Source organism: Lepisma saccharinum, chromosome 3, assembly GCF_977018435.1.
Source record: "Lepisma saccharinum chromosome 3, izLepSacc3.1, whole genome shotgun sequence".
In the NCBI taxonomy this organism is placed as follows: domain Eukaryota; kingdom Metazoa; phylum Arthropoda; class Insecta; order Zygentoma; family Lepismatidae; genus Lepisma; species Lepisma saccharinum.
In genome coordinates this window covers 14,120,331-14,146,698 of record NC_139231.1, presented here as the reverse complement: position 1 = coordinate 14,146,698, position 26,368 = coordinate 14,120,331, and the positions used below count along the sequence as shown (strand labels likewise).

The 26,368-nt window shown below is 39.0% G+C and overlaps 1 protein-coding gene across 2 annotated transcripts; it reads left to right on the top strand.

Moving 5' to 3' along the window:
- Positions 1-166: 166 nt before the first annotated feature.
- On the top strand, positions 167-20,560 carry LOC145985705 (uncharacterized). 2 transcript variants are annotated; one of them, XM_083119769.1, is made up of 2 exons: positions 167-248; positions 19,607-20,560. In XM_083119769.1, exon 2 carries the CDS (start codon positions 20,014-20,016, stop codon positions 20,542-20,544), a length of 531 nt encoding a protein of 176 aa, XP_082975895.1. In that variant the 5' UTR covers positions 167-248; positions 19,607-20,013; the 3' UTR covers positions 20,545-20,560. The 2 variants fall into 2 exon arrangements, with proteins under 2 accessions (XP_082975895.1, XP_082975896.1); XM_083119770.1 differs by having other exon boundaries at positions 200-248; positions 19,627-20,560.
- Positions 20,561-26,368: the final 5,808 nt, after the last annotated feature.

Sequence of the window (26,368 nt, the reverse complement as noted above, 5' to 3'; positions counted from 1 at the left end):
TTGAATGTTGCGATTATTTTTATCTTTCTGACTTTGTACACCATTAGAAACGATCGCAAACCTTAGTTACGCCATATTGGGTTCACGTACCTTATGTAGTACAACAACATAGTAACAATTATTCCATGACAATGTTTATAAAGAACACGCCAAGAATCACTTGCTCCATGGCAATGATAAAAAGTATAATGCTTCGTGAAATAAACTCATTTCCATGTGCCTTAGAAGTCCAAGGTGTTAATGTTGAGGTAAGTTTTTATATATTTTCCCCATTTTTGTAGAATTTTATCATTTTTTTTTTCTAGAGAGACTGCTATTACGCTTCATTTGCCTCTCTTTGTATTCATACTTTGTGATTGAAGAACCAAAATAGATATGAATAATTCGTGAAGTTTTTCTACCTAAGATTAGTATATTATGGGGATTCTACGCATTGTTCAGCCATTTATTTTATTAAAAAACATAAACTAACGTAACGTTTCAACCTTCTAGCAAGGTCTTCTTCAGACTCTGTATCAAATACAAAAGTAACCAGATACAACAAGAAGGGTAATATATATATACAAACATTACTCCCTCCAGACTATTTAGAAAGTTGTTTGGAACTTTCTAGCAGATGACTTTCACTTTCCAACTTTACTTTCACCTAAAAGGCTAAACACTTCCATATAGAATGTGGTTGGACTTTTTAATCTCACGCTCTTTTCCCTTCATTTTTCTTCCTTCTCCTCTCCTCTTTTTCTCTTGTCCTTTCCACTCTTTCCAACATCTTCTTCCATTCTTTGTTTAACTTCAGTCCCCCATTCCAGTTCTTGTGTCTTCTTCGCCTTTCTTCTCTATTTCCTTGGCTTCCTTCCATTTTCTCACTAGCATTCTCTTCTCCCTTCCTATCTGCTTAGCCTCATCCCACTCTATGTCATGTCCTGTTTCTCTCGTGTGTTTAAATATTGCATTTCTCTCTCTCTTAAGTCGTACATGTCCTCCTCCGTAGTCGAGCGGGTTAAGGCGTTCACTCGTCTTGAGATCGTTCGCTGCGGGACGGCGTAGGTTCGAATCCGGCTCTGGTCGGAATTTATTCGGCCTACGTATAGGGCCGGTGGCAACCCACCATCGTGAGGAAATTGGGGAGCTCCGAGTGAGTGAGCGTAATCCGGTCGAGAAGACCTACTATAACGGCTGGGGATACGTCGGGCTGACCCCCCGACTATTCCAATACTGGTTGAAGATCTCCACGCTTAGAGGTGACGAAGGAAAGCGTGGGAGGGAGATCGGCAGTCGGTAGGTATGCCTAGGCCCTTCATGGGCTGTTGCGCAACGGATTATTATTATTAAGTCGTACATCATCCCTGTGTTGTTTCAACCTGTCTTTCAGCCTTTTTTTCGTTTCTCCTATGTACACACTCTGACGTTCTTTACATTTTACTTCGTAGATAATCCCTTCTTCTTCCTCTTCTCTGTTTTCCTTTTTCTTGTTAGCATTCCTCGCTATTCCTAAGATGCTTCTTCCTCCCTTCCTGTAAGTTTTAATTCCTGCTGTCCTAAGCACTTTGCATATCTTTTCTGTGGTCTTCCCCATACTCCTTATTCCAAACCTTCTCTCCTCTTTTTCTTTCTCTTCCAATTCTCCCCTGCCCGTTTTCTTACTTCTTCTGTTTATGTCCAGTCTATCCTGCTTCTCATAGCACCTGTTCAAGTGGCTCCGGCGCCCACCCAGCGTCGTATAAAGTGTGTACCTGTAGGAAACTCGGGGGGGGGGGGGGTAAAGGCGGACAGGGACGTGGTGCTGATCACATTATCCCCACCTTCGGCCGTAACAAGAAAGTGTAGGGTCCTAACTCCACACCCCCTACACGCCTTCATGGCTTGGTGCAAAGCACAAGGTAGAACTTCGCTTTTTCATTTACTATACGTCAGATTTTGTCGGAACAGAACTTTCTAATCAACGTGGACTTTCTTCCAAGTTCCATAGGGATATTAATAGGCTCCAGTTTTTCTTGACACAATTCATCCATGTTATATTTCGTTACAAAAACCACGGACGATATGCTGTGCGTGTGTGTGTGGGGGGGGGGGTTATAATTCAAACATGTGAGGTGATCCTTTCCTATTACTCCATTGTCCGATCCTTCGTATCGAAAATAACTCTTAATTCCACACACTGAAAATTGATTGATTGATTGATTGATATGTTGTTTTAAGTCCACTTTATGCACAGTAAGGCTAATCGGGACTGGACCTACAGTTTAAAGTGGGATCCGTACAACTTGTGCCTCCACCGGGTATCGAACCCGGGACCCCTTGATTACAAGGCGAAGACGCTACCACTGTGCCATCGGGGAGGCCTGACACATTGAAAATGTATCACTTCCTACATCTTAGCATGCAAATATCTAGTAGCAAAGTAATGTGTAGGCACATATTGGTTCGGATCCCACTTAAAACTGTAGGTGCATTCCCGATTAGTCTTACTGTGCATAAAGTGGACTCAAGACACAAAATCAATTAACCAACACAATCCCGTTATTGTCCAGATTATTTAATCCAGAACCTTCGTCGCGAATAACATAAGCAGGAATACAATGTGAAATTACCGAACAGAAACAGAACCTAAAAACTACAACGGATAGAAATCGACGATACAGCACGCGTTCTGAAATGAAGAAGAATACGAAAGTGGAAAGACCTCCATACACACACACACACGTTTCCTTCCCTCAATGGTAAGATATTCGTCTTGCAGAGAAGCCTTTACGCAGGCCTTCAAGGCCACGACGAGAAAGTGTTCTGCATGTAATGACGGGACCAAAACATACGACTAAAAATGTATAGTTTGATACGAAAGCTGTTTTCCTCCTTATTTCGTACGACATTGATAACAGGAACACGTGGCCTCGTCTGTAACCCTAGTTTCGCAGAGCAGACGCCTCTTTGCCACACTTTGGTTCAGTTCGCTCGTAGTTAGCAAGAGTGAATGACTCACCAGATACCTGTTGCCTGTGAACTTATACAAGAATATATATTAGTAATTAATATAAAATAATAAAAGTAGAGGCGTTTAGGGTTCGAACCAAGGTTACTGCTAATTTTTAGGCATGGATGTTCTAATGTAAGGAGAAATTAAAATGTACCATTAAAATTTGTCACGGTCCAAGATACGGCCGATGGAAAAAGACGATGAAGTTCCCTTTTCATCGGTCTTCGTTTACAAGCCAAATTTACCATGAATTTATCTTGAATTTAAAAATCAGGAATCGGAAATCAGAAATCAGAATACTGGACACTGAAGTAAGTTACGACATATTATTTAATACATTTCTGTAGAAATACTTACAATTCCGCTCTCCTACTGAGGCACCATAAGAAAAACACACGGATACCGACCCACAATGCGCCGGATCTAAACAAGTGAGCAACGCAGACCGCTGATGGTCGGCGTTATACGTACATAAACGCTATGTTTCTAGCACCATGGCCTATCCAGTTACGTTAAAGAAGTTTGAAATCACAAAGCTAGGACTCGATGCATGGTCCAGAGAAGAGAAAACAATTTCTCTCTGGCCTATAAAGGTGCTGAAAGTTTGACTGTGAATGTTCTAAAACTGTCTCTCTAAAAAATGAATGTCGAACTGTGTATTTCCACTCTCACTTTGCACTGCCCCTGCTAAGTCCTTACTTCGTCTTTTCTTTTCGTTCTCCCAAGAATTGTCCTTCACTCTATTGGTCGTTGAACTTTTTGCTCCGCCCACACGTGGTCACTTCTGTATGTAGGGGCGATAATCGTAACACACGGGGGAGTTAAGGGTGAGAATTGCTTACTGAGAGGCGATAATCGCATAGCATGAAAACACAATAGCACCTTGTTTGAGAGCTGATCTCGAGGAATGAAAAGCATCTGTTCTAATTAATTTTAATGGCTCTCAGCTCAAATTTTATCGCACACAACTCGGACACTTCAGTAAAGTTATTCCTTCCTTTGCTGTCGAAATTGCATCGAAGCGAGGATATACGAAAAGAAATGTTCTGGCAGGGTTGGAGTTCAAAATTCTGTACTTATCCTTCTTGTCACTGAGCTGTCTATGAGCCAGACTAGCGGGCGGTGGTCTTGGAATTTATGCGTCTCGTGGAGAGCACCATGTGTAGGGCGATTGTCTAGATTCCGAGCCTGGCCACCTGCAAAATCTCACGAGGACAGAGGATCTTTGTTCAAAACAAGGGAGAAAGTCTTCTTGGGGTTTTAAATTTTAAATGCCTGAAGTTCCAGGTGATTAGCTCCTTCTCTGCCGAAATTATCTCGATAGGCTCCATCTGAGCTGAAATTATCTTGACGTGAGCCAGAGTTTAGGTGAATTTGTACGGAACAGATATGGGAGTTTATTGCCGGACACACTGTTTCCTTCACATTGAAGTAGGGGTGGTGATATAAATTTAGGCTTCATGGGAACTAACGCTCGGCGAGGCAGCTGGGTTTCTTCTCAGAGAGCAGAAAATAAGATCTTGGGGGAAAGCGTAGAAAGACCGATGGGGATATGTAATTGGCACATGGAAATGGTAATTGGCACATCGGTTATACATCCCCCTGCTCCCGAATAAAATTTGCTGAAATGTAGGGAAGCAAATTTTTTCAGTTCGCTGTTGCGTTGCCTCCTGCAGGACTTCTGATGGGTCTTGCCTACCGATGTGAACTTAGGTCAGACTGTAACCCTAGCACCCGTAGACTTAAGTGTTCGGGTCACATCTGCCTTGTATTGGCAAGTTTGCCTGCCTCTCTCTTTCTCCCATAGCTGTAGTCCTCTTCTGCTGCTTCTCCTCCTGCCTAGATTGGCTCCGGGCAAGTGAGTTGTGCCCTCACTGCTTCATTTGGTGTCCATGGCATCTTCTTCTCTCTTCTGACTGCTAACTCCGGTGTTGAGTGGCTCAGGAGCATGGTTGGTAATAATGGTGTGCTGCCCTCATTGCCTAGTCGTCTTGGAATGGTAGCCTGTCCTGGCTTCTCCTTCTGTCATCTGGTCTGTCTGACTGGAGTTCCCGTATCAGCTGGAGAAATGTGTCCGGAGTCTCCTTGGTACCTCTTCTCCTGCCATCTCTTTGGCTGTAGTATCTTATTCTGTGAAAGTTTTAAAGGCATTAGAATATGCTTAGTTGAAAGTCTTAATTTATCTTCATGCACTTTCTTCACACGTCACAACTTCAAGTCTCTTTACCACTTTAAGTTCCTTGTCTTCTTGTACTTGACCACTATGTCTCTTGATTACATTTTTACGAGCGAAGAAAATTACACAAAAATTTTGTAGCTTCTACATAGACAGTATAATTATGAAAATCAATACATGATTTAATAAGATATTATATAAAAATTGTTGGCTAGTTTAAAAATTAAAATTGAAAAATTTACCGATACACATATTAAAATAAGAAAATTCCCTTTATTTTATATTCTTCATGCACCCTTCTCTTCAATTTATCTCATTGTTTCTAGCTTATTTGATTTTTCATTACTGGGCTCAAGGCTTTACCAACACAAGTCTATTCCACTAACACACTTCATAGGTTAGACAGTATTTGCTGCACGGGCATTCAGCCCCTTACATGTGCATACTTAAAACTATAATGGCCACTATGGGCAAATCTTCTGCTCTATGGCAGGAATTATGTGTGCATCATAGGCACATTCTTTATGCTATGTAAAGCATAGGCCTCCTTGGGCAAATTAAAATTAACGCAACCCTCTTATAACACCAAAATCCTTGTTGTGTGTTGTCGGCAAGTGTATGTGGTAGATGTATTTATTCTGTGTCTTATACCTTACATTAAGTAAAATTATGCAACTTGAGCCAGTTAAAATGCCAAAATTTAAATACTCTCCTTATCAACATAAAAACCAACAGTGAATAATCATTATGGAGATCTAGCCTCCATTTTCTCCTGATCAAAGCTAAATGGTGCATGAATCTAGTTGTTATACAAACTTAATCCTTATTTTACTATACAGACCCAACTTATTTTCTTCATCATACATCACTGGCCGTTCAATGCCTTGGTTGGTCTGGCGCGTCTAGCCTATCAAATATTAACTATAATAGATCAGAATACATGTTTAGATAAAACATAGAAATAGATTAATCAATAATCAATTGATATTAATATTTTCTGTAAATGTTGACAAACAAATGAAAAAGAAAACAAAGAAAACTACTTCTTCTTCTAAGTAAATAAAGGATTACATGGCACTATGACTGTGCTAGATAAACAAAATTATAAGTTTCACCACTAACTAGACATTAATAAAATGATAAGGTGACTTACTGAGTCACGTGTGTGCATTTATAGAGTTGCACCTGATTACACAAGTTTACAAAAATTAGGATTACAAAATGATAAAACATAAAATTTAAACACATCAAAAATATTAAGATAATATTATTGTTTAGATATAATGAAGAAGTTAATATGAGCAAATGTATGAGATTATTACAAACAGATGACTTAACACCACCTTCTGTTAGTTACATCATAAAATCAAAAGATTAAAATACAAATATATTGCAAGTGTATGCATGTGTATGAGATTTTTCCTTTTTGGTCGAGTGTAATTGTTGTCTTACTTATTCTTAAGCAATTGTTGCAATGTTTTAGCCGCAAAGGGCAATTTTATGAGGACTACGTAGTTAGGCCCTAACTTCTAGCAGCCAAATGTCGACCTTTCACGTGGCTGATAGAATCCAGGAACCGAACACGTCCAAACCCAACCCGCATGTATATATAAAAGAGTCCCCCCCTTTGAATCCGACAGCAAGATAATATGTTGATAAAAAAAAAATCCCTTAAAGCCTAAAGAAGGCAAAGTGTAAAATAAAATATGCTCCGCGCATGAAAACTGTCGAATTCCGCAATGATTAAGTCAAATCCATATTTAAATCATGTTTAGCTCACGCTGCCATAGCGTCTTATGAGCTGTTGGGAGGACAGGTGACACGCGGTGTGCTCCAATCTTCCTCTTCCTAACTCCTTAACTTCCACACCAAAAAAAATCTTTTCAAGTTACCCGGGGTATACCAAAAGTATTCCAAAATGGTGGCAAAATAAATTTTGGGTTCTAGTCTCCTGTGAGAATAGAAATTTTGATCTTTGAGTTTCTCTATAGCAAGAAATTAACCCTAGGGAGATATATAAAACGAAGAAGTTGGTCTCCCTTTTCATTTTAAATTCTTATCTATCATCAGGTCATCCGTCGCATTCAGCATGTATAGGTAAGCACGCATGCTGAGAAAAATATTAAAGTTGATGGTTGCAAAACCATTTCTAATGAATTGTTACTTAGTAACTATTATACTGTATGATTACACAAGTCACAGGTATGCTGGTTTAATCAGTACATCGAAGAAAGGTGATTTCGGAAAATAATTCCTCGGAACGTCAAAAATTTTCTAAAAAATTAGTTGGCAACACTGATTTTCACTAACTTTAAATGGTAGTTGGTTGCAAAACTTCTATAACACTTATATTAAATAATTAAACAAGTTCGAAGTAAATATCCTGAAATAAAAGTAAAATTTTTACATAAATTCGAAGTTTCTCGGTTTACGAGCCTCCGATACGACACCTTCGTATAAAAACTGGATAATTAAAAATAAAATTATTCAAGTCCTGGTTGATATTTTGTAATTTCCTTCAAGGGTAGTCTATTTATGACTTCATTAATTAGTTTTCATAAAGATCCAACTGTAATTTAGCATGTTATGGCTGATTTAAAATTAGAGTTCTCCGCAAAAGTACTAGTTCAGACAAAATGTGGATTTTTATGTCATAGTAGTTCAATTTTATGAAGCAATACAAGCTTAACTCTTTATATTTAAGTAATTTATAGTTTAATTGTTATTATTAAGTTCTAAATGTAAGATTTTGTTACAAAAATTGTAGCTTTTATGCTGAAAATTCATTTTAAGTGCCTTATTTAACAGCGTAACGCTTTTAAGTTTGGAAAACGAAAGATAAGCCAAATATTGTTTTTAAGAACCAATTTTTACGTTGAAGGAGAAATAAAGAACAAGATTCTATTTACGCCATCCTGAGAATCAAGTGTAAAAGAGTCTCCCAGCCTCCAGTCCTTTAAGAGGACTTCCCTTATCAAAGTATGTGTGTTATGTAACATGTGTATCATTAACATCTTGTGGAAAAAGATCTGGTCTCTTACCCTTCAACATCCTGAGGTACAATGTCCTTTTACCTTCTGTACAGTGCCACAGCTTCATGTTTTCCACATGCTGATTGGTTACCATCTGGCCGGTACAGCAGTCCAACAGTGTGAACACGTCAACTCGCTCTTCTTGATAGCAGTAATAAGGTCCGGAGAAGGTATTGCAGTACTTCCTGGTTATGGCATCCAATAAACTACTAAGAAAGTGTGTTTTCAAAAAGATTAAGTTACCTACAGAGACATTTTGCCTTTGGGACAATTGTGCATTTATCCTGGTATTTCTTTTGTTCCTTTCACCCGTTGTATTAATATTAGCCATGTACAGCTTGTGTTCCCAGTTCATTTCTTCGCCAGCTGGCAAATCAAAGTGTGTTTTTACTGCATTGTCAATGGGATAATTTAATTGAAGCTCTATGGGTGCAAAACCAGTGGAATGGTTGACACTTCCATTCAACAAGTTAACAACTTTGGTGACATGCTCTGGCCAAGCATTATGCGCGCCTTCACAGACCACTCGCATAAGCCGGTTCAAATCTTTGTGTATCCTCTCTACTAGGTTACTGCTCGGTTTGTATACCGGGGTGTAAGCAACCTTTATGCCTAGAGAGGCTAATGACTGTACATATTTATTTGCCTTGAACTGGACTCCATTGTCACTTACTATTAAATTTGGGATCCCGAAATGTAAAAAATAGACATCAATTAGCTTCCGTAGTATGCTGTCGGTAGTACTGTTACGTAATGTGTAAGCGGTTAGAAACCTAGTTTTTGCATTTTGAATAGTTAGTAAGAATCTTTCACCTCTCTTACCCCTTGGTAATGGGCCCTGAATATCTATGAACAAAACAATATCTCTACCTTCCATACTGTGCAATAACAGTGTTTGTCTAGGTGGGTGTGTGTTATCTTTAGTACTTTGACATGTAATGCAGTCTGTAACATAAGATCTGACATCTTTCCTCATATTTCTCCAATTATACAGTTTTAAAATCCTTCTCATCATTTTATCTACCCCAAAATGTCCTAAATTGTCATGGTAAGCTCTAAGAACTACTGGTACAAATGATTCTGGTATGCAGAGCTTCCATTCATTCAAAAAATGATAATCCCTGGTAACTAGCAAGTTATTTGGCAAAATTTTGTAAAATTTAAACCAATTTCTAGACCTGGTTGAATTTTCTGTGTGCGTACCATCCAAAAACTGTATGATAGGGAGAAGTATGGGGTCTTTTCGTTGCTCCGCAGCTACGAAGTCAACGGAAAAGTCAAGTATCTCGTTACGGAACGGTTCACTTGTGGCATTTATATGTAAGTTTTCGGTTTCTTTACTTTCAAAAGTCCTGCTTAACAGGTCTGCCAGACCATTTTCTTTGCCCTTGCAGTAATGTACTTGAAACTGGTAGGCTTGCAACTGTAAAGACCACCTGGTCAGCCTAGCATTCCAGTTTTTTGAGCTGTTTAGCCACTGCAAAGCATGGTGGTCACAAATGACTGTAAATTCAGTACCAGCTACATGTTGCCTAAATTTGGAAATGCAAAAGATTATACTCAAACACTCTAGTTCAGTAATGGTGTACTTCTCTTCATATGGTCTCAATGTTCTACTTACATAATAGATGACACGAGGCTCCCCGTTATCAATTTGAAATAGATATCCCGCTATGCCAATTCCACTCGCATCTGTCTGTATGAAAAATTCCTTTTGCATGTCAGGGTGGTGTAATGTAGCATCCCTGGCTATGGCATCTTTCATAGATAAGAAACTATTTTCTTCTTTTCTACCCCACTCCCACTTTTTGTCTTTCTTAAGCAAGTCTGTTAGTGGTTTACAGATTTCTGAATAACTGGGAATGAATTTTCTCAACCAACCAAAAGCACCTAAAATTTTCTGTAGTTGTTTCCTAGTTCTAGGTCTAGGAAGTTCAACTATTGACTGTATCCTATCCTGATTTATGTGAATCCCTTTCTGATCTATTGTATGGCCTAAATAGTTTATTTTCTCTTTGCAAAAGAAACTTTTCTTCAGTTTGATGGTCATGTTAGCAGCCCTAATCTTTGAAAATACTTCTTTTAAGAGCTCTATGTGTTCTTCGAAAGTCTCTGTCCTAATACACAAATCATCTACATAGATCATAACCTTATCTGAAAGTGTATCCCCCAGTGTTCTATTCATAGCTTCAGTAAAAGCTTGCACTCCGTTCGAAGAACCAAAAACTAACCTTTTATACTGGTATAGTTTACCATCGAAACTGAATGCTGTAAGTGGTTTAGACTTTTCGGTAATCAAAATCTGGTAAAAACCTGAAAACATATCTATGGTGGTTATGTATTTCTTGCCTTGAAAACCTTGCAAAGCCTCATCTATCCTAATAGGCTTTGTTTGAATTAATTTCTGGTGCAAGTTGACATTACGCATGTCGGTGCAAATGCGTAGTGACCCATCAGATTTCGGTATTACCACCAGGGGGTTGAGGTGACAAGATTCACTAAATTCTATTATATCCCACTCTAAAAGTTTCTGTAAGTGTTCCCTGACTTGAGATTTATAGTTATACGGTATAGGATAAGTCTTCGCTACCAAAGGTTCTGCGGTATCTACCTCTATTTTATGCACATACTTATTGCAACACCCAGGCTTGTCATCAAAAAGATCATTAAATTCTAATAAAGTATCTAAAAGTATATCCTTTTCAGTAGGATTTAGGATTTCTGCATCTTGTGCTTTTTGAAAAAGTTCCTGGGATGTGGCCTGTGTATTACAATTAGTATTCCCAACTGGTACTGTATACCTAGTTTGCTTGTGTACCTGGTTACAAGGATTATCTAAATCCTGAGTGCCTTCAGCAAGTGGTAGGGGTAACAATGGTACTACTTTACCTCCTTGTTCTGTGTTTAATAACAATTCTCTTTCTTTCAGGTCTAGCTTAGCCTCTAGTGCAAAAAGTAAATCCAACCCAATCAAAATTCTAGCTGGTAGTTCTTTGACTATTAAAAATTGCACGGTTACTATTTTACCTCCAATATTCACATCTGTAATGAATTTCCCTAGTGACTTTTGTCTCTTTTTCCCACTGTAATCTATCAGCATTATATTATCAGTATTAAGCAAGGTAGGCCTTGAAATTTCACTTGTTATTTCTCTCCAAACACTCTCAGCCATTACAGAAATTTCTGCTCCAGAGTCTACAAGTGCCTTATATTCTTTATTATTGAAACTTACATTAACAAATGAACTACATTTTACTTTGTTCCTGATATTTACTGGCAATGAAAGGTTTTTAGCACTATAATATTCCTCATTATCTTCAAAATCCTCATAAAAATTCAAATCAACCCTACAAATTTCATATTTATTTTCATCATTCACCAGTTGCTTTACTTGTGTTTCCCTGTCATCAGTATCAATGGAGCTTCCCCCTTGCCTACCTTCTGTAAGAGGGGAGCCTAAGCATTTAAAGATCTGGTAGGCTGGTTACCAGTTCTAAATGGAGGGCTGTTAGGATTTAAGGTGGGGCCTTGTTCTGGTGCTCGGGTTCGATCTGCAGCCACCACTTGTGCATAAGTGGGACCCCTACCCTGGCTAGCCTGGTTGTTGTTCCTACGTACCGGGGAGTTTCTTCTCCCGTTACGATAGCTGAAACTACTACCTCCCCCGTTACGATTATCGGAGTATGTGTTCGATCTGCCCCGGTATGAGTTGTTGCGTCGCGGGTTGTTATCCCAAGTGCTACCCCGACGGAAGTTATTTTCAGTTCTTCGTGGGGGACTGGGTTCGAACCTAGGTCTTCGTACCCTGACCTGCCTAGCCTGAAAGTTTTCTTGTCTATTTTGGGGGTACCGGGGTTGGAACCTCCTTTGGTCCTCCCTTTGGCTGGATTGGGACACTATGTCTAACCTAGCCACAATCTCTGCTGCCATTTCTAGGCTAATGTAGGGGTGGATTAATAGTGCCTCCTTAACCTTGTTGGGGAGCTGGTTGGCTATGATGACCGTCTTTTGCTGGTCCGTCATGCCAGTTTGTATGTTATTGAGTAAGTTGACCTGTTGCCAAAAATAGGAAAGCATGGAGCCCTTGCTATGGTCGGTGTACTTACTGTTCATTACCTTAGCTAGGTACGTTGATTTCCATGTATCTGATTGATATGTGGACAGAAACAATGCCTTGAACCCCGAATATGTATCGAAGTTCCCCTTTACTTGGAGGTACCAGTTTTTGGCCACCCCTGTCAGTAACTTTGGCAGGTAGGATAAAATATCCTCCTCCTGCACACCCAGCAAGCAAAACGACTCTTCAATGTCTGCCAAGAACTGAGAGGCTAGGTACTCAGGTCTTGCAGCACTGAATTTGGGGAGTTTTTCTAGGTCCCCAAACCTGATGGCAGTCCGTTTCCTTGGCTTTGGCTTATGCTCTACCCCGGAATCACTGTCCGAGTCCGAGGAAGCATAAGGGGTGCTTTGGGATGGAACCTTAGGCTTAACCGCCTGTTTTTCCCTTTTTATCTTTAGCTGGCTAATCTCCCCCTGGTTGCTCTCATATTTTTTCTCTAGGTCTTCAATAGCCCGTTCTAATTTGGCAATTTCCCCACTATTATCTTTCTTCCCTTTTACATTTTTAGACAGGTTCTCTACTCTATCTAATCTGCTCTGTAACTTATTCAGTATTTTGCTATTTCCCTTTTCTAACTCACTCAACCTAGCATTCACTTGATCATTCCCTTCCTTATTAAGGTCTTCAATACCAGCTACCCTGCGCTTGATCACTTCGAGCTCTTTTTTACTTTTCGCTTCAAAGCTAATCTTGTAAGCATTGAACTCATGTTCCCTGGCATCCCTTAATGAATTCATGTAGCTAACAGCCTCCCTGTTAAGCCTACCTTCTGCCTGCTGCACTTCCCTAACAATTAGCTCTCTATTTTCTCCCTCTGACTTCTCTACTCTTTTCTCTAACTGGTCTACTTTCCCTCTTGTTGCTTCACATTTCTTTATTTGTGCCTCTATCCTAGCATTAGTGTCCTCCCTGTATTGCTCTATCCTGTTTCCTAATTCCTCATTTAATGAGTCTATTCTTCGACTCAAACCTGCGTTACTTGCATCTATCTTTTCATTAGTGGATTCTATTCTTAGATTTAATTGCCCTATTGCTTTTAACACTTCATTCATGGAATCCCTGAGCTCTTCCATTGAGGTTGCCATTTTTCTAGTTATAGGCATTCAAGTTTACAAAAGAGAGGAAAAAATATCAAACATGTGTTTGTTGTTAGTTTTAGCGGAGGTTAGTGCACTCGCGTGGCATGCAAAAGGAAAATATTTAGTGTCCTGATTTCTTTATGAAATTTATAAAATTTAGAGAAAATTTAGAATTTTAGAAACGGTACATTGAACTTGGCTTATAAACAAGTCCCTGTTCGGGAAAAGCCATTTATATTAGTAATTAATATAAAATAATAAAAGTAGAGGCGTTTAGGGTTCGAACCAAGGTTACTGCTAATTTTTAGGCATGGATGTTCTAATGTAAGGAGAAATTAAAATGTACCATTAAAATTTGTCACGGTCCAAGATACGGCCGATGGAAAAAGACGATGAAGTTCCCTTTTCATCGGTCTTCGTTTACAAGCCAAATTTACCATGAATTTATCTTGAATTTAAAAATCAGGAATCGGAAATCAGAAATCAGAATACTGGACACTGAAGTAAGTTACGACATATTATTTAATACATTTCTGTAGAAATACTTACAATTCCGCTCTCCTACTGAGGCACCATAAGAAAAACACACGGATACCGACCCACAATGCGCCGGATCTAAACAAGTGAGCAACGCAGACCGCTGATGGTCGGCGTTATACGTACATAAACGCTATGTTTCTAGCACCATGGCCTATCCAGTTACGTTAAAGAAGTTTGAAATCACAAAGCTAGGACTCGATGCATGGTCCAGAGAAGAGAAAACAATTTCTCTCTGGCCTATAAAGGTGCTGAAAGTTTGACTGTGAATGTTCTAAAACTGTCTCTCTAAAAAATGAATGTCGAACTGTGTATTTCCACTCTCACTTTGCACTGCCCCTGCTAAGTCCTTACTTCGTCTTTTCTTTTCGTTCTCCCAAGAATTGTCCTTCACTCTATTGGTCGTTGAACTTTTTGCTCCGCCCACACGTGGTCACTTCTGTATGTAGGGGCGATAATCGTAACACACGGGGGAGTTAAGGGTGAGAATTGCTTACTGAGAGGCGATAATCGCATAGCATGAAAACACAATAGCACCTTGTTTGAGAGCTGATCTCGAGGAATGAAAAGCATCTGTTCTAATTAATTTTAATGGCTCTCAGCTCAAATTTTATCGCACACAACTCGGACACTTCAGTAAAGTTATTCCTTCCTTTGCTGTCGAAATTGCATCGAAGCGAGGATATACGAAAAGAAATGTTCTGGCAGGGTTGGAGTTCAAAATTCTGTACTTATCCTTCTTGTCACTGAGCTGTCTATGAGCCAGACTAGCGGGCGGTGGTCTTGGAATTTATGCGTCTCGTGGAGAGCACCATGTGTAGGGCGATTGTCTAGATTCCGAGCCTGGCCACCTGCAAAATCTCACGAGGACAGAGGATCTTTGTTCAAAACAAGGGAGAAAGTCTTCTTGGGGTTTTAAATTTTAAATGCCTGAAGTTCCAGGTGATTAGCTCCTTCTCTGCCGAAATTATCTCGATAGGCTCCATCTGAGCTGAAATTATCTTGACGTGAGCCAGAGTTTAGGTGAATTTGTACGGAACAGATATGGGAGTTTATTGCCGGACACACTGTTTCCTTCACATTGAAGTAGGGGTGGTGATATAAATTTAGGCTTCATGGGAACTAACGCTCGGCGAGGCAGCTGGGTTTCTTCTCAGAGAGCAGAAAATAAGATCTTGGGGGAAAGCGTAGAAAGACCGATGGGGATATGTAATTGGCACATGGAAATGGTAATTGGCACATCGGTTATAAATAGATATTACGTTAGCGCCTGTAAGTATTGTTTCATCTGCAGTTATACCAGTTAACGTTCGAATAGTTTCCTAATGGTTACGTTATTTACAAATTAGTTCTCGAGAGTGAGCTTTCTATCTATTTGCACGGGTGTTTTTTATACAGCCTGCATGTATTATTTTTCTTTTCCTGAAACAAGAAGAAATTCCAAGACGCAAAAAGAGCCGTTTAAGATTAGTTAACAAAAAGAAAGAAGAAAAAGAAAACGAAAATGTAAATGTTGAAATAAATTATTGTAGAGATCGAGTGAATAACAGTTTGTCACGGAGCATCCTCGATGGCGTAATGATAACGTCGTCACCTTATAATCAAGGGATCCCGGGTTCGATACAAGGTGGAGGGACGTAGTGGTTCGTATCCCATGTTAAACTGAAGGCCCAGTCCCGATTAGCTTATCTGTGCACAAAACAAAAACTAAAATAATAAATTGTCACAGTGTAAGAAAATTTCATGTTCAACCACATACGAAACAAAAAATAATAATTTATTCCATGTTGGAGTTCACATCTGTAGCATCTAGCCAGCACAATTATGGATCGCAACATATTTTCTCAGATCCATTTTAATTATGCGTGTATGATAAAATAACAGAAGTAGAAAAAGAGAAATTCAAGTGAAACAGGGATGCCTTCTCCAGAATTTCAAATCTCGTTACGTAAGGTTCTGGGTTGAAGTCCCGGACAGGCATGACTTTCGTGTTCTTGCCCTTTTATCTGCTCTATTTCATCATAAATCGTCGTTATGGTTTACTTACAGGGGAAGAATAATGACAATAATTGCCAATACAAAGCCAATAACAAACAGAACAACTCAATTAGGGAGATGTCAAGAAAGAAACAAGACCTGACAGTGTGTCCGTCTCTCGGTTTCTCGAATTGAAAATTGTTCTCCCGTTCTCGGTCTCGACTAGTTAAATATAGAAATCGAAAAAGTATGTGAAGATACATATATTTCATATATATCTCGGTTTTGTAGGAGATTTCGTGAGATGAAATAAGTACCCTTCGATCATGTATATTTTTATTATTTTTGTTACGTAACTTCACTTTTCTTCCTAGTCGCGGACGAGTGACCATTACATGAAATTAATGACGAAATACTCAAACACCCGTGACAAGGACGGTACTCAAACCCGGGAACTTTGGTGACGAGATCGAATGTGGACCACTTAACGAGCTTGCTCACAGAGTCTGCTTAATGTTGCTTGTGTCAGGTAATTCGTAATAACTGTCAATATCCCACATTCATTATCATTTGTTTCATAATTTATCTTATTGATGTTATTAACCTGAAGAATTAGTTGAAAGGCAAAAATGCAAAATTGAATGTGTCTGATGTTACTTCGTGCTAAATAATATGACGTGATATTATGATATGAATATATTAATAATATAATATTCCTAGTCATTCCATTGATTGATCCCAATTGCGCACACAAAATATGGTATAATGTCCACTCCTAACCAACCTCCGTGGCGGAGTGGTTAGCACAGTGCGCTACGACAGCATAGGCCACTGGGTTGAATCTCGGCTTGGCCATGGGTGTTCTTGTTGAGTGTCCCTTAATCAATGTCATCATATCATCACTCATTACTCATCTTCATCGTCGCTATTTGCCAAAAGTGAAAGAATAGTCCACTAAATAATAAACATCCAATCAAATCGAACATCTTCACCGATTTAATTCTATACCGTACCAAAATTCCACTTTATTACTGCATCTTGCTTCATTTTACAGCATCTCAATTGTTTTCCGATTCGAAAACAATTGGAATGTTGTTTTGTGCAGTTGATTGTGCATCGTTTCGTTGTTTGGATTGTTTAATTAACGTCGCATTAATTAGTTTAGACCAATCGTGACAAAGGGAATCGAGAGCACAAAGGAAGGGGAAAAGACAAGTTAGAGACCACGGCATTCCGTCAATACGACTGAAGTGACTGCAGAATATTATGCATCAAATTTGTTTCGCTTCTTCCTTTTATTTCTGTTTCAGTTATTTTACTTAGCTTTTCTTCTACCACTCCTGTTAATCGTGTCGGTGAGGAAGAATTATAAACTCGTGAAATGGACGATGTCAGAAAAATCTATGCCTCTCCAACGGTTCGAACCTGTGACCACAAAATATTGTCTTATTTTTAAAATTTACGCCAAATATAGTTTCAGTCTCTTTCTCAAGGCGTTTCATTGCCTCTCCGTTGGCGTAGTGGTAAAGTCTTCGACATGTAATCAAAGGCTTTTGAATTGAATACCAGATAGAGGGACATTTGGTTCGGTTCCCACTTTAATCTGTTGGTCCAGTGCATAAACTTGACTTAAACAATTAACGTGTGGCATGTGGTCTGTGATGAGAACCATCATTTCAGTGAACCTTATTGACAATGACTATAATAATACAGGAAAGAATATTTCCTTACGAGAAGCTCATGTTAAGAAACCAGTTCCTGAAATTTTCTACTGGAGGCCTCGTAGCACCCAGCTGTTTGTTGTGGCTGGGGCATGAGTCATGTGATTCATGCTATCAATGCTCAATCCTTCCCGAGAACTCAGGTCCACCAGACAAACTTAAGTGAATATTTTGTTATTTGGGTTGCATAATCAACAGGCTTTAAAACGTTACGAAATTCTAGGTCCCGTGGCCCAGGTAATTCTTTCTCTGACTGTACATACATTGCAAATACGAAAACAGTTACTTTATACTTCTCGTCGTCGATTCATTGGCTGCACACTGGCGAACATAAGACAGGCACTGGACGTTGCAACTGCCCCACCCTCCAGTTGTCAGGAGTTATGGAATTAGAGGAAACTTTCTGGATTATTCCAGTAACCTCTGGATCGGGAGGGGTGTTATTATGAGCCGAACCTTATATGGTGCATGTATCTTATTTAGAAGCATATTTTAAAACTGACTAACCTACGCCCTTCTGCCCATGTATATATAAGGACTCTTGTATACACCTAATATATGTTGACAAATAGGGATTTAATCTAATATATGTTGACAAATAGGGATTTAATTGCATATACGAGACAAGAACCATACCGAGCAAATACAAGAAATTCTAAACTGCAACCTAGAGCTTTGATTCTACCCACCTTTCCTTTCACGTATAGGTTCGTCTTCTCGATCTAGTCCAGTCGTCCGCGGTCGGATGATACACCCACCAAACTGGCTTACAGCTACGAGTGAAACCTCTAACGATACACCCCAGAGCTCATGCATAGCATGTACGTGCATAGACTAACATATTTCTTTTCTACTTTGTCTACATCATTCTCTTTATTAAAAAAAATCTGTATTGATGCTCTTTCTACACTGATATTCCACATTTTCTAAAATATGATGCAATACGAAAAAGTATTCTGCGCCTGTTTCTTCCTTCGCTTCCTTTTACAGGTATGTAAACTGTTCAAAGACAATGCATTAGAGTCAGTAACCTTAAAAATTAAACAATAGAGTAACGCATAAAGTTTGCCCTCTGATGCTGAAGGCAACTGCAACAATACGGTTTGTGATCATAACAGCGAGGAACATTCTTGTGAGGAGCTCCTAGCTTTCTTCCTAGGATCGAGTTACTTCCTTTGTGACAAGCTTGGTAATGTCGAGGATTAGAAGATTCACAAATTCGCCTGATACTTTTGTTATGTGTGTTCATCGTTTGTCCCTAAGTACAGAAAATGCCTGTTGGAAATACAATGAAAACAACGTACAAGCTGCTTTACTTTGGTTGAGCGGTTGGCGACAAGGACTGGGCATCCCATGATTGCTCTGGGACCTGTGAGGTATCTTTATGAATCTGGTAGAAAAGTTTAAAGCTGATTAACTTTTACAGAGAAAAGTTAAAATTTGTTGACTAGTGATATCACACCACGGAAGAATATACTGGAATTGAGACCCAGGTGCCAGAGCCTCTCTAGTCTGAAATATGCAGTTCAGACTGTACTACATGGAAGGGAGTTTGACATTTGGGTGTCTTAAAGGGTCACCCTCTCCTCCCCGGTTGAATTTGAGTGTCTTTGGAATAAGTAACTTCTTATACCTCGTAAGGTGAGATAAAGAAAATAGCTTTCTACGAATGACATCACCTGAGGCATCTAAAGTCATTGCTGTAGTTTTGGAGACATACTTATCCTTCACAACACTCACAATACAGACAACTTGCTGTTTGACCTTTAATACTTCCAAAGTGCTCCACCAAAAGATATTGATTTTCTAAACAAAAATAACTTTAAATGCGAATTGCACAAGGTTAAAAATAACAGAAAATATAATTATATTAATGCTTTTACATAAAATTTACACCGAAGTCAAAAAACGCAAAATCTGAATTAAAAATTGAAAAATATTCAAAGACAAATTTTCAGTAATTAATATAAAATATATTATCTTGTCACAGATCGATTGTCTCTTTGGCAGAAACGAACACATCAAATTGCACAAGAAACCTAAGACAGCCATTGTGGGATAAGAATTATTTAGGCTATGTGTGAACAATTATAGAAGAAAGAAAGACAGATTGCATGAAAACGCTCCAAGATGAAAAAAGGCACAATTTAATGGATAAACTAACTGCAAACAAGGACCGGGGAATTCAAGTCCGAAACGGAACGAAGCTGACTGTATTAAACGACGGAGGGATACACGCCGGAATACGTCATGAAACTGGTTGCAAGCGATGGCTAAGGGATACACGCCCGAAAATATAATGATGCTGGGTGCAAGCGAGGGTGGAGGTATACACACCCGATTACGTCATCATCCTGGCTGAAAGCGAGAAAGGAGGGATACACACCCGAATACATCATGAAGCTGGCTGCAAGCGATGGCGGAGGGATACACGCTCGAATACGTCATCAAGCTGGCTGCAAGCGAGGACGGAAGGATTTACACCCGAATACGTCATCAAGCTGGCTGCAAGCGTGGACGGAGGGATATACGCCCGAATACATCATGAAGCTGGCTGCAAGTGAGGGCGGAGGGATACACGCCCGAATACGTCATCAGGTTGGCTGCAAGTTAGAGCGGAGGATACTCACCCGAATACATCATGAAGCTGGCTGCAAGCGATGGCGGAGGGATACACGCTCGAATACGTCATCAAGCTGGCTGCAAGCGTATGTGGAGGGATATACGCTAGAATACATCATGAAGCTGGCTGCATACGATGGCGGAGGGATACATGCCCGAACACGTCATCAGGCTGGCTGCAAACGAGGGCGGAAGGATACATGCCCGAATACGTCATCAAGCTGGCTGCAAGTGAGGGCGGAGGGATATACGCCCGAATACAACATGAAGCTGCCTGGAAGCAGAGTGAAGGGACCACGCCTATAACTCGATGCAACGGATGAATGGGATGTCGTAACCCATCGGATTAGGTAGAAAGTCCAAAAGTTAAAATTTCCTTCGAATTTAAATTTTGTAGGAATCTGTATTTTCTGCAAGCGTTGAACAAATATAGTTGAAACTTTGGAATACTTTATTTTAAAAGTTTTGCGACGAAATATTAATTCTCTAATGATAGATATATGTCTATTATATTGGCACAGAAATTTTTCAGTGCTAAAAATGTTGTGTAATATGGAACTGTGTAATTGTTTAATATTATCGAAATTTGACAATAATTTTTCTTGAATATGTTATCAATCTGGCTGCATTTGCTTATGTATAGATGTTGTTTTGTATGATCTCTTGAAAGCGAATTTTTGTTTCATTAGTTCTTCAAGATCTTTTCATTTTTCTGTAGGTTTTTGAGTTTTTTGTTTCTAAATGCTCCATTTTTTAGAATGCAGTCTAGATACCAATTTTGTCTTAATTCCCCTTTTGGAAATATTTGTTTCTCTAAGTATTACCTTTTCCATAAATTAGTTGATTAGATTATGTGACTTTCTGCCATCTCTCGGCCTTATTTGTATGTATTTTAACAATGCATACTTAACGTTTGGAAGAGGAAAGCATTACTGCTATCTTTATAAGAATAGTTTTGGCGTTGTCACTGAATATAGTATATCTACGATATACATAAAGGGACCGAGTTGGTTAATTTTTGCCAGTATTATATTTTACCATATTTCAACACAGAGTACCCAATGATTTCAATGTTTCAGAGAAGATAGCATTTTCTTTGTGAAACAGCTGGATGCAGATTTTCGATTGCGTTCCTCTCCAGTCGTTTAATCATAAATTAGTGATGAAATTGTGGCTCGACACTGTACGCTGCAACAACTTATTCATGATTGATGGAATTTTTATACGCGTCGTATCTTCAAACAGACATGGTGACAAACAGTTTTCACTATATTTGATTTGGCTCATTTCGTTCATCTCCACTCGATGATGAGATAGGCTGATCGTGACTTGCCCTGCTGTTTAATGTAGGAATCGAATCCAGGACCCTAGATTACAAGGCAACCGCGGGAGGGCTGGACGTGATGCTTCGCGAAGAGGGTTATAATGGTGAACGGACCGACCGCTTGAATACTGTCCATCTAAAGATGAATTTCCATGAGCTGTTCCAGTAGACCCTACCATTACGGTGTTGGCATAATCAGATGGTACCCATGGAAAGCGCATTGATCTAGTGCAATGAACAAAAGATTCAAAGGTATCAAAAGTACCACCCGATAATGGTGGTATTTCCTTAATTCTAATCGATGTCAACTAATTGGTGATATATTTTCTACTGATACCAATCAAAATTTCATGTGTATTTGCAGGAAAAATCCAATACTGGAAACAGAACCTGAATAGTCCCTACAACACAACCTAACCATTATAATATTTAAAAATGGAATACAACCCAACCAAGCACTTCCAGTTCAATATCACTTTTAAAATGGCAATAGGATAGAGACATCATGAACTAAATGCTTGCAATTAATGCCGAAATATCTGACCTGTTGAATTAAAGGAAGTTCAGAAACCAAAATCATTAATTCACTGTCGAATACATACTCAAAACTTGACAAAAATTAATTACAGAAACCTGTTGTCAGTGCTGTCAGTGCTGTAGCCAAAGGTGGTACCACTGAGGAAAAAAACGTAAAATAGAATATAATCACCAGCCGACATAACTTGGACTAAAAGTTGTAACTGATATCGAGAGGGAAGGGGGGAGGCGGTTGGTCAACAACTATAAGTTAATCTGAGAACATCTGTTTCATACATACATACATACATGTATTTGTGTGCATATGCTTTCACTGGTTTCAATAGCATAAACTACGGGTATCGTGATTGTGAACGCTTCGGGGTCAGATGTCAGAGCAAGGTTACGTTTTATGGTCCCCATACAATCTCGCCGACAGGCTTCTGGCAGAGAGTGGAAAGATTGATACGTTCAATCCTGTATTATTTATTTATTAAACGTATTATTATATTTATGAATAATAACTTAATAATAATCAGCGGTGAACGATGAGACGGTGAAGTACACAGATTCCTCTCAGGTACAGGGATAGTGTTAGGCAAAGACAATATTCACAGCACAGAGAAATAAAACCACATTGCTGCAGTAGATAAACTAAAAGGTTTTATTCTTTATTTATGGCAATTATAATGCGAATATACTTGAGACGAAGGCGAGGATTTCGCTTTGTCGATGAATTGACAACTAAAAACGCATAAACTCAATGCGTGGCTATCGGCATGCTTATGATCACATAACCTAGCTTGCGCCCCGAACTACCACACCAAGAGATATGCAATAATAACCGAGCCAATATTTGCTCTTTAGCCTTTTATTCCAAATTAATCATTAGGCTAGCTTTATTTCTTAACGAATAATGGTTGCAGTATTGTTCATAGCATCAATGCATGGCCACCGGCATACCTATGACCACATAGGCTTAGCTTGCGCCCCGAACTACCATACCGAGATGTATGCACAACACCGAGGAGTTCTTTTTAAGTTTAAAATCTTTGTCGATCCGTGGCGAAAGTGTGATATTTCTTACGCGATATCCTCGCTTTTACACTATTTTCGAGAAAAACAGATTCAAGTAGAGATGAATCACTTCACTATCTACAAAAGGATACTATCAACAAAACTGACATCTATACATGTTTAGAAATACAAATTCACATAGTGCACTCTCGCAAACATGAAGATGCATTAAACTACTCATAATAGAGCATAAAATACCATAAACATTAAACAAAAGATGTACATTACAAACAAGGTGCACTATTACATATAATAACACGGAAATTAAGCTTATATTAGTGACATGTTTAAAGTTGTGACGTCACATAAAAATATGGATCATATCAGGATTTCAAGGGATATCGACGATGTACAGTGGGATCCATGAGTATTACCGTGCAAATTGTCCATCACCATGTTCGTGCACTTTATTTGACCCAATAAGAGCTTCAAGAATTAAAAGAAAATTCAAAACATGCTGTTGACAGCTTCTGCACCAGCATACTTAAAAATCCATCCCTTAAAAACCTATAGGATGCAAGAGAAAAGTTAATGAAAATAGTCATGGACAATTTGCACGGTAATACTCATGGATCCCACTGTACATCTTACCTCTCGGCCAAGCGGTTGAGTGTAGACGTCAGGTGACAGAGCACGGAGTCCTGAGTTCGACGGCCCACGTCTTCTTGCCGTGGCTGGCGACGAAGCACAAGCTGGTCTCGGGGAGATAGCCCTTGAGAAGGCTATTCGAGCGGCGGCTGATCTACGGCTGTGACTTACAAGCCGTGGTACAGAAGATGGTCAACTTGCATATGAACTGTGCGGTTGCCTTTGGCGAAAGCTACGTCTCGGTTTCCCGAGCCAAGCTTGAGACCTGAAAAGTGCAGAAGGTCTTCGCCTGGTAGCTGATATTCTCTTAGAGCTTCTACTGAATACTTAGGTGTAACTAACTAACGAATTCTAGTGCCTAGCTATTTTAAGCTGCTGGCAAATACTTCCTAGCTGCATGCTCAGCTCTTCCGTATTTGCCAGCCGATGACGGGTTTGAACCAGGGTTTTGGAGCGGAGCGGATCAACGCTCCGGCTGTTGCCCACGCTCCGGAGCGAGGAGCGAGATTCTAAGAAATGGTTCGCTCCGCTCCGGAGCGGAGCAGCGGGAATCGGAAACTTTCTCGCTCCGTTCCGGAGCGAGGAGCGAAATTTTGGAAAATGGTTCACTCCGCTCCGGAGCGGAGCGCTACCTTGTTACGAAACCAAGTGATAGCAGCCGGGTGGATATGAAGGTACGACACAGGCAATGTAAAAGGAAAAACGATTGGAAAATGGCAACATGGAATGTGAGAACACTTAATAAAGCAGGAGGATTGAATAACCTCAAACAAATAATGGAGCAATATAAGATCGAAGTTATTGCACTACAAGAAATGAGATGGAAAGCAAGAGGTATCATTGATACGGGAGACTACACAATATTCTATAGTGGACATGATCAAAATACCTTTGGAACTGGTTTTTTAGTGACAAAAATAATTAAACAGATTGTCATTGATTTTGAACCAATCAGTGAACATATATGCAAATTAAGAATAAAAGCAAAACTCTTCAATATCACACTTATCACTGTACATGCACCAACTGAGGAAGCAGAAGAAAAAGACAAAGACCACTTTTATGAGCAGGTGGAAAGCGTATATAATAAACAGCCAAAACATGATGTTATAATACTTCTTGGAGACTTCAACGCCAAGATAGGAAGAGAGGATGTATATAAGCCAACTATTGGGAAGCATAGCTTACACGTAAACTGTAATGAAAATAGAGAAAAACTAGTAGATTTTGCTACCAGTAAAAATATGATTGTGAGTAGCACGACATTCCCACACAAAAACATACACAAAGCTACCTGGCAGTCTCCAGATGGTATGACAAACAATCAGATAGACCATATATTAATAGACAGAAGACATGGCAGTGATATATTAGACGTACGAAACTACAGAGGAGCAGATGTGGACTCCGATCATTACCTAGTAACCATCAGATATAGACAGCGGATCTCAAACACAAAGAAAGAACAAGGGATTAGACAGACTAAATATAATGTGAAACTGTTGATAAAAAATCCAGAAAAATGAAGAGAATATAGAGCCAGATTGAAAGAAAATTTTGAAAATATACAAAATCCCGTAACGATAGAAGAAAAATGGAAATGAATAAAGGAAAACATTCAGAAAACAGCAGAAGAGACAATAGGATGGGAAGAGAAAACTAAAAGAAAGGAATGTTTTGACGAGAGTTGCCAGAAAGCATTAGATGAAAGAAACATAGCTAGAAATAAAGTTCTCCAAAGAAAGACCAAAGCAAGTGTAGAGATTTGGATAGTGAAAAGAAGAGAAGCCAAAGGAGAATGTAGAAGAAAGAAACGGCAGTGGGAGAAAGAAAACCTAATAAACTAAATGAACTACATAATAAGAAAGAAATAAGGAATATGTATCAAATAATAGCAAACTATAAGAAAGGATTTCAACCGCGAACAAATTTGTGCAGAGATAAAGAAGGAAATCTTATTGGAAATAAAAATAAAATAATAAGTAGATTGGCAGAATATTTTAAAAAATTATTAGTCTTCGATGAAAATGAAAATAGGATATTAGAAGTAAGAAATGACCAACAATGGGATGAAGAACAAGACTTGCCTGAACTAATGGATGTCACAAGAGCCATACAAAGCTTTAATAATAACAAAGCACCAGGAGAAGATCAAATTACTGCTGAAATGCTCAAATATGGAGGAGCAGAACTAAAGAAACAAATCTTTGAGCTGATCAAACAGATCTGGAAGAAAGCTGAAATGCCAAAGGAGTGGACGGTAGCAATAATATGTCCGATACACAAAAAGAATGACAAGACATGTTGTGAGAATTATAGGGGCATTTCTCTCCTTAACGTGACATACAAAATATTTACAAAAATTCTGGCAAAGAGACTAGAACCATACGTAGAAACACTGACAGGGGACTACCAGTGCGGATTCAGAAGTAATAGATCAACAATAGACCAAATCTTTGTATTAAGAATGATATTAGAGAAAAGTTTTGAACACAATATTAACATACATCAATTATATGTTGCCTTTCAACAAGCATTTGACTGTATACAAAGAGACAAACTCTATAAAGATAATGAGAGATATGGATATCCCAGAAAAATTAGTAAAATTGACAGAAATGAACT